This window comes from Sorex araneus, chromosome X (assembly GCF_027595985.1).
Source record: "Sorex araneus isolate mSorAra2 chromosome X, mSorAra2.pri, whole genome shotgun sequence".
Lineage (NCBI taxonomy): Eukaryota > Metazoa > Chordata > Mammalia > Eulipotyphla > Soricidae > Sorex > Sorex araneus.
In genome coordinates this window covers 250,750,418-250,765,923 of record NC_073313.1, presented here as the reverse complement: position 1 = coordinate 250,765,923, position 15,506 = coordinate 250,750,418, and the positions used below count along the sequence as shown (strand labels likewise).

Below are 15,506 nucleotides of genomic sequence, written 5' to 3'. Positions count from 1 at the left end.
CCTGCCATCCCTCGCAGGGGTGCAGGCGCGAGAGAAGCAGCCTACAGACCCTCCGGGGCCTCTCCGGAGGCGGGCGGCCAGCGATGGGCAGTACGAGAACCAGTCTCCGGAGCCCGCGTCCCCCCGGAGCCCCGGGGTCCGCTCCCCTGTCCAGTGCGTCTCTCCCGAGCTGGCGCTCACCATCGCCCTCAATCCTGGAGGGCGACCCAAGGAGGTGAGTCGTCCCGCCACCCCCGCCCTGGGGATGCAGGGTCAGTCAGTGGGGGCCTCCGGGTCCCTGAGGGTCACCACGCAGGGGGCAGGAACCCTTGTCCGATTACTTTGTTGGCCGCCCTGCATTCTCGCTCTCTCTCTCTCTCACTCTCTCTCTCCCTCCCTCTCTCTCTCTCACTCTCCCTCTCTCCCTCTATCTCTCACTCTCTCTCCCTCTCTCTCACTCTCCTTCTCTCTCCCTCTCTCTCTCCTTCTCTCTCCCTCTCTCTCTCCTTCTCTCTCTCCCTCTCTCTCACTCTCACTCTCTCACTCTCTCTCCCTCTCTCCCTCTCTCTCTCACTCTCACTCTCACTCTCTCTCCCTCTCTCTCCCTCTCTCTCTCTCCTCTCTCTCCCTCTCTCTCTCACTCTCACTCTCTCACTCTCTCTCCCTCTCTCTCACTCTGTCTCTCCCTCTCTCTCCCTCCTTCCCTCTCTCTCTCACTCTTTCTCTCCCTCTCTCTCCCTCTCTCTCCCTCTCTTTCTCCCTCTCTGTCTTCCTCTCTTCCTCCCTCTCACTCTCTCTCCCTCCCTCCCTCCCTCCCTCCCTCTCTCTCTCTCTCTCTCCCTCTCTCTCTCTCTCTCTCTCCCTCTCTCCCTCCCTCTTGAGCTTGGTGCCTGGCCCCTTTGCTGCCCCGAGCAGGCGTGTCCCCCCCGCCCCCCAGCACTCAGGGGTGATGTTCCCACAGTCCCAATCCCTAATCGGGTGTAAGAACCTCAGGTGTGGTGCCAGGCCAGACCTCAAAGCCCCACCGAGACCCCCGGGGGTCCCTGTCCTGGGCGCCCCACTGCCCAGGCCCGGGGGCTGCCCTATCTGGAACGTTTGGGGAGTGTGAGGCAGGAGGTCTTTCAAGCATCGGAGATCCAGACAGGGTGTTGGGTGGACATGGAGATCGATGCTCGGGGAAAGGCTCCGAGGGTGCAGGGCGGGCTCTGCAGATGAGACCCCCAGGCCTCGGCACAGTCCCTGGGGGCCACACCACTGCTGTGACCACTCCAAAAAATAAAAAAAAAGCACCTGACCCCTAGAGGTTGACCCCTAGAGACTCTGGATCAGATGCTCTCTGGGCTGTTGCCAGGAACCCACACCCGAGACACTCCCCGCGCCAGCATGCACGGGGGTGAGTCCCGTGCAAAGGCTCCGGGGCCGGTCAAATCCAGGCTCATGGGCCATTCTGGATGCAAACGGCACCGGGACAGCTGTCTTCCCTGCCTCCGGCGGGCCCTGAGCTCCTTGTCTTTTGCCCTGGACTGTGTCCAAGGCAGGTGCCCTGACTCCCCACATCCGCTGGACCAATAGCCCCCTCCTCTCTCTCAGTGACCCTCGGGCGGCTAAGATCTCCTCTGACGGGCCCAGTGTTCCCCCGAGGAGGGACGGGGTTGGGGGTGGGGCAGGACTTGGGGGTCTGGAGCCGCTTGGCAGGGCTCCTGGCCGGGCCCGGGCCACCAGAGGGGTCTGACCTGTCCTCCTGCCTTCCTACAGCCCCACCTGCACAGCTACAAGGAGGCCTTCGAGGAGATGGACGGAGCCGCCCCGGCCAGCCCTCCGCCTGCTGGGGGTAAGACCTCCCTGCCCAGCCCATCTCCCCGGGGCCCCTTGCAGCTGCTGCTCTCAAACCCCAGCTGTGGGAGCACCCCAGGTCTGGGTCAGGGGGAGGGGTGCTACCAGAGGGGCTGGGGCTAGCCTGCCACTCCTCACGGCCGTGGCTCTGGCATCTCACGCCACCACGTGTCTCCAGGGCCCTCTGCCCTCTCCACCCCCCAGGTCCAGGGTGGGGACTGAACCCAGCCCCTTGGCCCCGCAGGGTGGAGGTAGCCTGGCTTTTCGAGTTGGCACCGTGCACGTAACCCCCTAAGTGATTGTGATGTGGTGTGTGACACTCCTCGTTCTTGCTTTAACATAAAGGATTAGAAGCTAACACATAACGGTACATGTAGTGGAAGTGTGTGTGTGTGTGTGTGTGTGTGTGTGTGTGTGTGTATACACACACCAGGGTATCATGACAGGGATTAAACCCCAGCCTCATGCATTTGAGAATACTGATGGCCTCATTGTGAAATGCCCCCCTCCCCTCCGCCCTGCCTCCACCCCAAATCCTGATACCTCTTCTGTTTAGGCAACGTATTTAGTTCCCACCTAGCAAAGAAAGTTCCAGAATGCACAGAGTAACAGTGCTCCCTGTGCCGTCTTATTCACTGGGCTTCCCCAGCAGGCACCGTTAGCCAGCACCCTAATCCCCAGGTGCGTCCTGGTGGGGAGATGTGTCCCCAGAGGGCAGAGGTGTATCCACCCATGGCGGGGGGTGGGGGGGTGGTCCCGGCAGTGGGGGGATGGGAGCTGCCCTCTGGGGGAGGTGATCGTGCAAAGTAGTGAGGGTCATGGCCCCACTGTGAGGGTATGGGTCCCTGTGGGAGAGGGGGCGGGAAAGGGGAGACCAGAGACGTCTAGGTGTGGGTGGTCTGGCTGTAGCGCAGGCTGTCCACTTACAGCAGAGGGAGGCCAGCAAGGGGGCGGGAGGGCAGGCCGGGCCATCAGGAGCGGCCCGGCAGTTGCCACAGCAGATCCAGGACATGGCGCCTGCATCTGGCCTCTGTCAAGCTGGGGGTGCCCCCGGCCTGGTGCATGGGAAGCCACCCACCGAGATGGGCAGCTGGCAGAAGCTGTGGACCCTGAGCCACTCGCTGTGACTTCTCATATTCCAAGCGGCCTTAAAACCTGAGCAGGAAACCAGGGAAATGAATTCAAGAGATGTCTTCTTCTTTTTTTTTTTTTTTTTTTGCTTTTTGGGTCACACCTGGCGATGCACAGGGGTTACTCCTGGCTATGCACTCAGGAATCACCCCTGGCCGTGCTCAGGGGACCATATGGGATGCTGGGATTTGAACCCGGGTCGGCCGCGTGCAAGGCAAACGCCCTACCCGCTGTGCTATCTCTCCAGCCCAAGAGATGTCTTCTTTAACCCCAGATATCCCAGTGATGTACCAGCTGGTAAGTTAAGATGAGAATTCTGATGACCCCGTGGTCAAGTGTGCGCCTTGCAGGGATAAGGCCCAGGGTTGAATCCCTGACACGGTGCCCTGGTACACACACACACACACACACACACACACACACACACACACACACACACACACACACACACACACCCCTCCACTATATGTATGATTATATGTTGGCTTATAATCTTTTATAAGCATTTCAGTTTTTCTTTTGTTACATTAAGAAAAAACATTGGTGGAGGAGAATGGGCACTGGTGGAGGGATGGGTAAACGATCACTGTATGAGTGAAACGTAAACACAAAAGTTCATAAGTTTGTAACTGTGCATCACAGTGATTCTCTAATAAAAAATTTAAAAAAAAACAATATTGATAGGATTGGGAAAGGGTGTGTGTCTTGCACACATGACGGCCCTGAGTTTCATCTGGCACAGCCCCCCCCCCAACACTGGATTTATGTGTGTGTGTGCATAGATAAACTGCCTATACGAGCTAGCTGTATCATTTTTACAGCAGCTATACATTCTCTGTTTTGCTTGTGTTTGGGTGCTGGGGATCAAACAGTGTCTCACGCATGCGTGACATGTAACTTGTACCCCTTGGTCCCTCAAAAACTCTCTTTTGTTTCTTCGTTTGTTTGGAGTCACACCTGGCAATATCCAGGAGTTACCCTGGGCTCTGTACTCATCAACCCCTCTTGCTGGTATGCAAGGGACCGTATGAGATGCCGGGGTGGACCCCGGGTGGGCCATGTGCAAGGCAAATGCCCTGCCCACTGTTATTACTGCTCTGGCCCCTTCACACTCTCATTTTATTTTATTCTATTTATTTATTTATTTATTTATTTATTTATTTATTTATTTATTTATTTTATTTATTTTTCTTTTTTGGGTCACACCCGGCGATGCACAGGGGTCACTCCTGGCTCTGCACTCAGGAATTACCCCTGGCGGTGCTCAGGGGACCCTATGGGATGCTGGGATTTGAACCCGGGTCGGCCACGTGCAAGGCAAATGCCCTACCTGTTGTGCTATTGCTCCAGCCCCACACTCTCATTTTAAAAACAGAATTCTTCAAAAGCTGGTTCCGTTTGTGTTTAAAATAATTTTATGTCTCCCCCTGCCCCTGCCTCTGCCCCTGCCCCTGCCTTGGCACATTATCCCTTTAACATGCCACCAGCCTAGCGAGGCGTTTTTGAGTCCCTACTTCGTGCCCGTCTCTGAGACGATGGAATCATGCCCATCCGGCCCGTCTCTGGGGCAGAGGGCAGCTGCTGGCCTGGGCGGCTGAGCGTGCCCACGGCCGCTGTTACGGGGCAGTGCCAGCCGCAGAGACCGCTCTGTGGGCTGGGTGGCTCTGCGGGTTGCTTCTGGCTGCCCGAGGGAGCCCGCTCCCTCCTCCGTCTTTGCGCCCGCTCCCTGCGGCTGGGAGCTGCCAGAACTTTGGCCCTAACGGCATGTTTGGGATGGAAACCACTTGGGTTTTGCCTCCCGAGCTGCCTGCACCCCCCTTCTTCTCTTCTGAGCCAGCCCCGGTGCCCCCCTGGGGACTGTAAGTCAGAGGTCTCACCCATGCACGGGGTTGGGAGAGGACAGAGGCGGAGAAATGCCTGGAATTCTTCTCCCAGGCAGCAGAAGCCTTGTCTGGTGACAGGGCCACCCACTTGCCCCAGCTGAAGGGCCGGATGCCTGGGGACAAGGGGCGGGAAGGCGGGAGCCGGAGAGGAGCGAAGGGACCTGGGAGAAACTCCTGCTGCTGTTTGTCGTGTGTCCCCTCCTTCGTGTCGATCTTGGGGGACTTGGCTTCCCCTTCCGGGGCTGGGTGCACGGGGGTCGTTATGTGGACCTGGGTCCCCGAGGCTGGGCTAATCGTGGCTTCATTGCAATCCAGTCCCTTTACAGCTATTCATCAGCCCTTGCTTGACAAGTGCCTGTGGCAAGAGGTTTGCACATTTGTTTAAGGAGAGAGAGGGACGCGCATATGGGTTCGCACGGACACACACACGCGCGCACACACACGCACACACACATGCACACACACACACAAACACACACGCACTCTGTTTGTTTGCATCCCGTGTCCCCGTGCTCTCTCTGTCTACGGTACACGAGGGACAGAGTGAGGGTGGAGAGCAGGTGGGGGGCTTGGCTGGGACTCCCACTAGGTCTCCCGTGCCCGAGTGCTCCCGGGAGCCACCCCTCCGGTCCACAGTTGCGTTGCGTGTCTGTTGGCGTGAAGACTGTGCCTCTGGGGTTTCCTTCCTGATGGCTCGGCTGCCTGGTGACATGTGTCTGGTGTTCTTGGCATTCGTGCCTGTGGGTGCCAGGGGACGTGATAGGAGGCAGGGCTCAGTTTTCCAGTTCCCAGAGGGTGTCGGGAGCTGTGGCAGCCGCCCCCCCTCCCCACTCCGAGAAATCCCATGACTGGGCGTAGCCACCACCCTCCTCCCGTCAGCTGGTATCTGCCCGTGTCCTTGGCCACCGGGAGCGGAGCAGAGGCCCTGTCTGACCTTGGGGCTGCTACATGACACCTCTGTTCCAGACAGGGCTCGGAGCTACAGGGCAGCGCCCTGAGTGGGGAGAGACACTTCTGCCCTCCTGGGTTGGCGGGCCACCTGCCGCACCCGGGCCCAGCCCCTTTGGTCAGTGCCACCCGGGTGTCACAGGTCCGGCCTGGCCCCTTTCTTGAGCTACCTTGAGTCTTTTTTTTTTTTTTTTTGGGTCACACCCGGCGATGCACAGGGGTTACTCCTGGCTCTGCACTCAGGAATTACTCCTGGCGGTGCTCAGAGGACCATATAGGATGCTGGGAATCGAACCTGGGTCAGCCGCGTGCAAGGCAAACACCCTACCTGCTGTGCTATTGCTCCAGCCCCCGCCCTGAGTCTTTATGTCCTTTGTTCTGCCCCCAAGGTTAGGTTTTAGTGTGTGTGTGTGTGTGTGCGTGTGTGTGTGTGTCTGTGCATGCGTATGGGTATATATGTGTGCTTGCACATGTGCACATATATCCGTGTGTGTGCATGTGCCCAGGCCTGGAGGAGGCCATGACAAGGAGAGCGGGTGGGGAAAAAGAACAGGTAACTTGCAGAGAGCCCCAGGGCCAGGGGCCCGCATGCCTGCTCTGTCCACACTGATGTAGGTGCCTGTGATGGGGCAGAAACTCCCGGCTGTGCTGAGGTGTCCCAGGGGGCCCAGGGTCCCCTCCTGACCGTGTGGAGGATCCGAAGAGAGGAGAGGGTCAGCGCCAAAGCTGCGCGCTCTCCCCAAGCCCACCCGGGTCCCCTGCACCAATTCCTGCCGCCCTCTGGGGTGCCCTGCCCCGCCCTTCCCCACTGACCCTCGCCCCTTCTTCCTGCCCAGTGCGCTCCCCTCCGGGTCTGGCCAAGACGCCCCTGTCCGCTCTGGGTCTGAAGCCCCACAACCCCGCGGACATCCTGCTGCACCCCACCGGTGGTGAGTGATGCTGGCGGGCAGAGGGAAGGGCGGGGTGGGGCAGGTGGGGGAGACGGAGGCCCTCGGGCCCCCTGGGATTGCAGCCCGGAGGCGGCGGGTTTGGGGAGCCTCCTGGAAACAAGGTGACTTTCTGCCTCTGCCGGGTCAGGCCAGAGCGGGGGTGTCTCTAGGTTCCTGGGCTCTGTCCTGCCTCCTGACGAGGGGCTCAGTGACACTCAGATACGGGGGTTTGGTGGGGCTGGCCTCAGTTTCCCTCGAGTGGATCTGCTCTCTCAAGGAGCCTGCACACCCCGTCCTCCATGTTCAGGCACTTGTGTGCACACACAGTCACACCCAGGTAGACACACACACACACACACACACACAGGAGTGTTCAGGCACTTGTGTGCGCACGCAGTCACACCCACATAGATGCACACACAGATACACACACACACTAGAGTGTTCAGGCACTTGTGTGCACACACCGTCACACCCACGTAGACATACACACACATACTGGACACTTCCACGTGGACATGTGTGCACATACAGAATCATACCACGCAGACCCACACACGCAAACATGCTCCCACACAGACATGTGTATGCATGAGTCACACCGTACAGACCCATGTACACCCATGCATGTACACGTGCTCCCACAGATGTGTACCACACAGACACACATACATGCACATGCAGACATACTCCCACATGGTATGCGCACGCATAGACACCCCCCCGACATGCTCCCACACAGATATATGCTCACCTGAGTCGCACCACCCACCCCTACGTGCTTGTGTCCGTCAGACATGCACACGCAGACCTCGCGGCCCCTTCTCTCCTGGGGGGCAGAGGCTGTGGGGGTGCTGGGCCCTTAGTGGTCATTCGGGGCGCCCTGACCCCGGAACGTTGGCGCTGGGCTCCCGGGGACAGCTCTGCTTCTCTCCCTCAGTGCCCAGAAGACTGATGCGGCCAGGTAGGTGGGGGGCACATGCATGCCGGTGTGTGACCCACATGATACACAGTGGGCACAGCGCCCCCCTCCCCCCAGGAGGTCTGCATGGCAGGACCACTGAGTCACGGAGAGAAGGGGGTCGAGACACTCTGGACGGGCTGGGGCATGAGGTCGTGCCCCTCTCGTGGGGAGAGGCCCTCCCCCCTGTCTTGACCTCTGCCCCCCCACCCCCGCCTGCCTGTCCACGCCCCACAGCTGCCCTGGAATCTGGGGTCCCCTTAGGGCAGGACCCGCTGGGAAGAACTGCCTCCTGCCTGGCTTCCTGGGCTTCTCAGCAAGCGCTTGTGAGGCCACCGCTAACGCTGTCTCTCTCTCCCCCTCTGTCTGTCTGTCTGTCTGTCTGTCTGTCTGTCTCCTCTCTGCTCTTCTCCCCTGCCTCTGTCCTGCTCTGCCTCCTCCTCACCTCTCTCCCATCTTCCCTCAGAGGAGGGTGAGGGCGAGGTGGCGATGGAGTTCACAGAAGGTAAGTGCCTGCAGGGCTTCCGAGTGGCCACGGCTGGGTCCTGGGGCTGGGGGCTGGCTGGGGCGGGGGTGGTGGGGGCGAGCACCTTGCAAGCTGGGGGCCGTGCAAGCCATCGGGCACTCACTCTAGTGCTCAGCTGCCACTCTGGATGCCCCCCATGCCCCCCAGGAGAACCACCAGCCTTGGTGTGGGTTGGGTCTGGGGGAGCAGAGCTGGGGGGAGGGCGGGGGGTGGTCCCTGCCACTCCCTCCGCCAGTGGAGTTCTGCCACCCTGCAGGGGGCTGCCCAGACTGAGGCAGAGCACGAGATGTTCCGGCCTGCAGGACGCCCCGTGCACGGACATGGGGGTGGCAAAGGCTGCCCTGTGCATGGGACGGGGTGGGGGGTGGCAGGTGGAGGTAGCTGCCCTGATGCATAGTGACAAAAAGCGAAGTCGGAATCCACCGCGCCGTGATGAGCCCGAGCTGTTTCTCCCCGTGCCTGCCTCGTGTGGCCCCTCTGGGGTGACGAGGGGCCGTGGGTAGGGACAGCGGGAGCTCTGGTCTCCGCGAAGGGGGTCAAGCGAGAGGGGGCAGCAGGCTCCGAGTTCCAGTGAGCTCAGCCGTGGACATGGCGGGGTGTGTAGTGGACAGGGTGTCCCAGCCCTGAGCGGGGAACTCCTCCAAATTCCCACCAGGGGCCTTAAAGGTGGAGCAGTGGTCTGTTCTCGGGCATGGCCACGTGCCCCCCGAGTCCACCGGGGCCCAGAGTTTGGGCTGTGACCCCAGCTGCCCTGAGGCTGCAGAGCAAGGAGGCCCCTGGCTAACAGACCCCAGAAGGGGATGAGTGTCAGCCTGCCCCTGCCTACTGGCCCTTGGGTCCGGCCCTGGGCAAGCCTGTCCCCCAGGTAGGGGAGAGTCCTGGAGTCAAGGGGATTCCAGGCAAGGGCATGTGCAAAGGCCCTGGGGTGCCATGTAGCTGAGTGCTGTAGAATTACGGGCCGTGATGCCCGAGAGCAGGGGGGTGGAGGGGGATGAGACAATCAGGGGATAGGGTCTCTCCTCACCTTGTCTGGGAGGGGAGAAGAGGGCAGGCCACCCATTGAGGGATGCCAAGGTGAGACTTAGGGAGCAGCAGGAAGTTCCCGAGGCTGATGGGTCCTGGCTCCAGGTTCTCGGCTGCCCCCTCCACCGTCACTGTCACTCAGAGCTGAAGGCTGACTGCAGAGCCTCATGCACCTTCTTCTTGGATGGCACAGCGGGGAGGGCATTTGCCTTGCATGCTGCCAACCCGGGTTCAATCCCCAATCCCTGGCATTCCATAGGGTCCCGCCAGGAGGGTCCCCTGGGTGCTCCACCCTGAGCATCGCCAGTTGTAGCCCAAGCCCCCTGTCCCACAAAGAGAAGCCTTCTTCTGTCCTCAGGGTGACTCCCCCCAAGTTTGGAGAGGGGCCGTTTCTTAAAGATCTGCACAGCCACACCCCACTCTCACAGGGGTGGGTCTGGCTGAGGCCCTTACTGAGGGGTGCAGATGGGGGTCCCCAGAAATGGGACTGGCTAATCGCCTAGTCCAGGGGCTGCTTCTGACCCTCCTTTTGGATCCCAGCCCTGAGGGTGCACTTACTTACTGCCATGGCCCCAGGACCAGATGCCACCTTCTCGCAGCTTCCATCACCCTCCTGATTCTTTGATGGAAAATCCAGGGAGAGGCACCTGGGAGGAAAAGTGACCCACGGCAGAATCAGTCTGGAGGGGAAAGGTGGCTGCTGGGGATGTCTTTTTGCCCGAGGCACCTGCTCAAGTAGCCAGCAGGCAAGGGCATGTGCAAAGGTCCTGGGGTGCCATGTAGCTAACTGCTCTAGAACTGTGGGTTGTGATGCCGAGAACAGTGGGGTTGAGGGGGATGAGAAAATCAGGAGGTCGGGCCTCTTACCTTGTCTGGGAACCCCAGTTGTCTCAGGAGGGAGAAGGGGGCAGGCCACTCATTGAGGGGTGCCATGATGTCCCCACCCACCTGCATCTCAGAGCTGCCCAGGTGCCCAATGGTGCCCCTCAGCCTGAGAGACTGGCTTTTTCCATCTGCTGGCCTGGGGCACCTTCTAAACAATGAGTCACTGGGCGCCCGGCTCCGTGGAGCATGGGGAGAGCATGACAGTCAGTGCACAGCGGCAGAGCAGGTGTCAGAGCCCCGGGGTCACCCCAGGAAAGAGGCAGCAGAAACTTCTTCCCCAGGAGCGGTGGGTTCTGGTGGTCCAGGTGATAGGTGAGCACGGGTGGGGTGCCAAGGAAGACGGGGTGCGGGTGCAGGGTCCTCTTGTGGATGCCGTGGGCCCTGGGACCAGAGGGCAGCTGGGCAGCACAGATTCAGTCCTCACCGCCTGACGCCCGGCCCCCTGCTGGTCACTGAGGGGATACAGAGGACCAGGACTGGGAGTGGGCAGAGGGCAGAGGTGCCAACGGTCATTTCTGCAGCAGCGGGGATGGCAGTAACCTGGCCTGGATGCTCAGAGCTGGGCCATGCCTGGAAACATCCCCCCTTGCTTTTTTTTTCCCTTAAAACAAAAATCTTGTTCAATTGCAGGAATTTATTTATTTATTTATTTATTTATTTATTTATTTTTGCTTTTTGGGTCACACCCAGCAATGCTCAGGGGTCACTCCTGGCTCATGCACTCAGGAATTACCCCTGGTGGTGCTCAGGGGGACCCTATGGGATGCTGGGAATCAAACCCAGGTCGGCCGTGTGCAAGGCAAACAAACGCCCTCCCCTCTGTGCTATCACTCCAGCCCCTGCAGGAATTTATTTGGGGGACGGGGAGCGGGATTTGGGGTTCTTCTGGGCCCTTCTGGGCTCTGGGCTCCGTACTGGCCTCTGCCAGGGCCCTGGTAGGGGCCAGACTCGGGTCAGTTGCATGCAAAGCGAGTGTCTGACCCCCTGGACAAGTCTCTGGCCTGACATTTTTGAGATGCCAGATCTGGGCCTTGGGGCTCCTGTATCTCCTCCTCCTCCTCCTCCTCCTCCTCCTCCTCCGCTGCTGTTGCATGACCTCATTCGACTTGGTATGGGAAACCCCAGCCCTCTGGCATGTTCTGGAGGCGAGAGTGCACTTGAGGCTGTGGGTGACGGTCCTGGTGCCTGCCGGGGCCGTGCTCGCCCGTCCTTCAGCTGTTCTCCGCCACGCTGGCAGCCACTCAGGCTGGGTTTGGGCCCCTGGAATGTTCTACACATCGAACCCTTCCCGGCCCCACTTCTCCCTCCCCTGGAGGGGGGCGAGGCTGTCCCGAGACAGGGAGGGAGGATGGAGGCCAGGCCGGGCTGCCCAGGAGCACCCGGGAGAGGCTGGATGGGAATGCTGGCATTAGACCTGGGCCTGCTGGCATTAGACCTGCGCCTGCTGGCATTAAACCTGGGCCTGCTGGCATTAGACCTGGGTCGACATGATGAACCGCTAGACCTGGTCCCTCTGGGTGCTCCGGCCGCCGAGCTCATGGGGATTCGTACCCCTATTTTACACAGGGAGCAAAGTGAATCCTGGGGCCTGAGCCGGTCAGTGACCACCCCCTCCCCCTCAGAGAGGAAGCGTGTGCCGAGGGTGGGCACGGGAGAGCCGAAAAGCCAGGGGGAGACAGCGCCCGGAGGAACTTCCAACACAGAGAGAGGTCCAGGCCCGAAAACCGGGCAGAACTGAGCTTTTAGATTTATTTCAAAAAATTCTGAAACGAACCCAAGGGGAAATCAAATCACTTCTCAAAGAAGGGCCCTCCTACTCGGGGGTTACGGTGGGGAGGGAGTCTTGAGTAAAATCCCCTCCCGGTTTGGTTGGTCCCCCCTCTGGCAGGGGCGAGGAGGAGGTGGCCAAGAGTTGGCCCCAGCCAGGGTGTGAGAGAGGGTGGCAGAGGATGGAGGGACCGGAAGAGGCGGGGCGGGGGCGGGGCCAGCAAGTGGGGGCGGGGCCAGCAGGTGAGGGCGGGGCTTCTGGAGTCAGCCTCCTGCTGGGCACCCCCCCAAAGCTCAAAATCCGCAGGGGCTTCTTCCCGCCAGGCAGGCAGCGGTGAGGCTGCTGCTTTTCCCTGGGTGAGTGGCCCTGAGGTCCCAGGGTTCGGATGCCGAGTCCTGGGAGAGCTCCGGGTTCTGTGCTCAGGAGCTGCAGGGAGGGCTGGCTGTAGGCTCCTTGCTTTAGCCATGCTGTGTGCTGCCCGGCCCCGAGCAAGGAGAGGGCACCCCGTCTTGTCTGGGGGGGGCAGCCTAACCACGTTGGTCCCAGTCCCCGGGGCTCGGCTGGGTCCTGATGGCAGGTCAGGGTGCAGTGAGCCCCCATCTCTATTTGGGGGTGGTGGTGGTGGGGGGGTGTCCTGGTACATCCCGGCCTCCGTTGGGCGTCTCTTACCCCGCGTGACCATGAAGGTTCCAGCAGAGGCCGAGCCAGGATGGTTGGGGGGGGGTGGCACACGGGCCCAGGTAGTGCGGGCACAGTGCTGGAGTGCTGGGTGACCCCGGCGGGGAGGGGCCCCATCCCACAGAGAGCTCGCGGGGGGATGCCGCGGAGGTGGTGGGGGGCGCTCAGGTATGCCTTAGATCTGTCTTCCCTTCCGGTCCCTCTCGTCGAGGCCAGAACTGTGCTGGACAGTGTGTGAATGAGGGGATGGCAGCTGATCCCCGAGGACAGGCCAGGCAGCGGCACAGGAGGGCCGTGGAGCTGGGGGGTTGGCGGAGGCTTCCACTGCGGCTTTGAGCCATTGCCCGGACTCGGGGATGAGGCGAAGGCTCGCCAGCCTCTCCGACCCCGGGAATGCACTGCCGGGGTGGTGGGACAGGGGGGCACCAGGCCTCTGCTTAGTGCAGGACAGGCCCCAGGAGCACCGGCAGATGCTGGACAGGAGCGGTGGGCAGGCGAGCCCTGGCCCGTTTGGAGAGAGTGAGGGGTGGGGGCCCGGGGCATTCGGTGCTGGACTAGGCTCTTGGCAAAGGACGGAAGAGATTTGGGCTGCACAGAACCAGTGACCAGCGCTGTGGTCTTGGCATCTGATGATGGACTCAGTGACCAGCACTGTCCTGGCCCAGAGCTGAGGAAGGAATTTGTGACCAGCATCGCCCTGGTCCAGAGCTGAGTGGGGACTCAGTGACAAGCACCTTCCTGGCCTCAGGGTTGAGGGGGACTCAGTGACCAGCACCACCCTGGGCCTTTTGTCTGAAGGGGACTCAGTGACCAGCACCTTCCTGGCCCTTCTGTCTGAGGGGGACCCAGTGACAAACACCAACCTGGCCCTTCTGTCTGAGGAAGGACTCAGTGACCAGCACCAAACTGGCTGTGATATCAGAGAGGGACTCAGTGACTAGCACTTTCCTGGCCCTTCTGTCTGAGGGGGACCCAGTGACTAGCACCTTCCTGGCCCTTCTGTCTGAGGGGGACTCAGTGACCAGCACCATCCTGGTCCTTCCATCTGAGGGAGACTCAGTGACCAGCACCATCCTGGCCCCCAGGGCCCTGCAGACTCCAGGGTGCGTCAGTCTGTCTGGCCGCTCCCGCCGATGGCCTAGTTCCGGGCCACCTGTCCCCTGGGGCGCCCGGGCAGCTGCCAGGTTCGGAGGTGGCCGGCGTGTCCTGAGCCGTGCTGGTGTCCCTAGAGGAGCCGAGTGTCCCCCACTGCCGCTCCCTGCCTCAGGGCCCCTGAGGCCACAGGGCTGAGGGGTCAGTGGGGCCCCAGCCCTCCGCACCCTTGTCTGCCCAGCAGCCTGCTGACTCTGTCCTTCCGTTTCCTGGCATGACTCGGCCTGGCAGGCCTGTTTCTACCTTCTGGGGTGTGTCTGGGAACCCTGGTGCCGTCCTGAGATTTGGGGGGAGGGGCAGGCTGGAGCACTGTCAGGGAGGAGGGGGAGCTGGGGAGCATCGAAGAGAAGCAGCGGAAACGGGGCGGGATGCTGGCTCTGGGGGCCGACCTGGCCCTGGCTGTCACACGAGGGGCTCAGGACGGGCCCAGGAAGGTCCCCGTGGCATCTCTGAAACCAGGGGAGAGGGTGGGCTTGGGCGGGGAGGCGCCCGGTCCCCGGACGTGGCTGCCGTGTGCAGGGCTGTCTCGCTGCCCTTCGCCCCCCCCCCCACGTGAGGCGGCAGCCCGGCCCGCGCGCCCACTCGGTGCCCCTGTCCCTTCCAGAGCCTCGGAGCTACGTGGAGTCTGTGGTGCGGACAGCGGTGGCCACACCCCGGGCCCAGGACGCCGAGCCCCAGAGCTTCAGTGCCCCCGCCGGCCAGGAGGCGCGGCTGCGGAACGGGGGCCTGGGGGGGCCCTTCGTCTCGCCCAGCCCGCTCTCCACCAGCAGCCCCGTCCTCGGCACTGACAGGTAGGGCCTGTGTAAAAATAAAAAGAAAAGGCGCGGGGCGAGGGAAGGGACGCCTCACCGCACCGAGCCAGGCACAGGGCCTAGGGCAGCAGCTGTCTCTCCCGCCACCCGAGTTCGGTAGCCTCCAGCCGCTTCCCCCACCCCGGGGAGGTTGATGGCGAAGATGTGGCAGGCGAAGGAAGGAACGGAGCCAAGATGGTTGGTCTCACTTGCAGTTTATTCCAATCTTCCCACTATACACTCTCCTCTGGAACTCTCCCCTGCCCCCTCATACAGCTACCTTAAATCTCCCCGTCCCCCGTCCCCCAGCAGCCTGGGGCTTATCTAAAGGTGTGGTTACAATCCATAGGGGGTATAGTTCTATCTCTTAGGGGAATGCCTTCACTAGGACAGAATCTCTCTTTCAGCAGGAAGACCCACCCAAGGGCAGAGTCCCATGAATGTGTTTCTCTTCTCCTCAGCCAGCAAACATATAAGAATTCATAATATTAATCATTTTGTATGGACACAATAAGAGATGCATTAAAGCTTATAGAATTGCTCTCCTGGGGCCATCTCAATCTCAGACTACAGTGCTCAGGCCAGATCAGTCTTTCCTATCCCTAGCAGGGTCCCAGTCTCATAATTACTATTGGATCATGACAGCATTTGTCTATGATCAAGCTCTTAACTTATAGTTAAGAATTAGGCACTTTGGCCAGGCCCATCTCGATGCCAGGGTAGCACATAACTCACCGCTTGCCCTGGATCCTTCCCGTCCCACGTCGGGGACCCTGCTTTGGGGTGCTAGGAACTGAGGGCAACTGAGGCTTAAGTGGAGAAAGCAGATGTCCAGGAAGGAATATCGAGGCCAATTAAGTCTTAAGTTATAAAAACATAATATTGTCTTCTTGTGTCTATACAAAAAAGACATAGCTTTAAAAGTAAATTATTCAAAAGGCATAAAGAGGAGAGAAAGGCAATGTTATAATATTCAGTGCCCTAGGAAGTTCTGACCTTACCAATTAACAGAGTTTGAT

At 60.5% G+C, this 15,506-nt stretch overlaps 1 protein-coding gene across 1 annotated transcript in view; it reads left to right on the top strand.

Annotated features, from left to right (window-relative positions):
* TNS1 (tensin 1) overlaps nucleotides 1–15,506 on the top strand; it is a 241,668-nt gene that overhangs the window by 204,937 nt on the left and 21,225 nt on the right. The window contains 6 exon segments of the mRNA XM_055123162.1: nucleotides 18–214; nucleotides 1,735–1,810; nucleotides 6,611–6,703; nucleotides 7,644–7,667; nucleotides 8,131–8,169; nucleotides 14,301–14,487. Coding sequence (XP_054979137.1) covers nucleotides 18–214; nucleotides 1,735–1,810; nucleotides 6,611–6,703; nucleotides 7,644–7,667; nucleotides 8,131–8,169; nucleotides 14,301–14,487 — 616 coding nt within the window.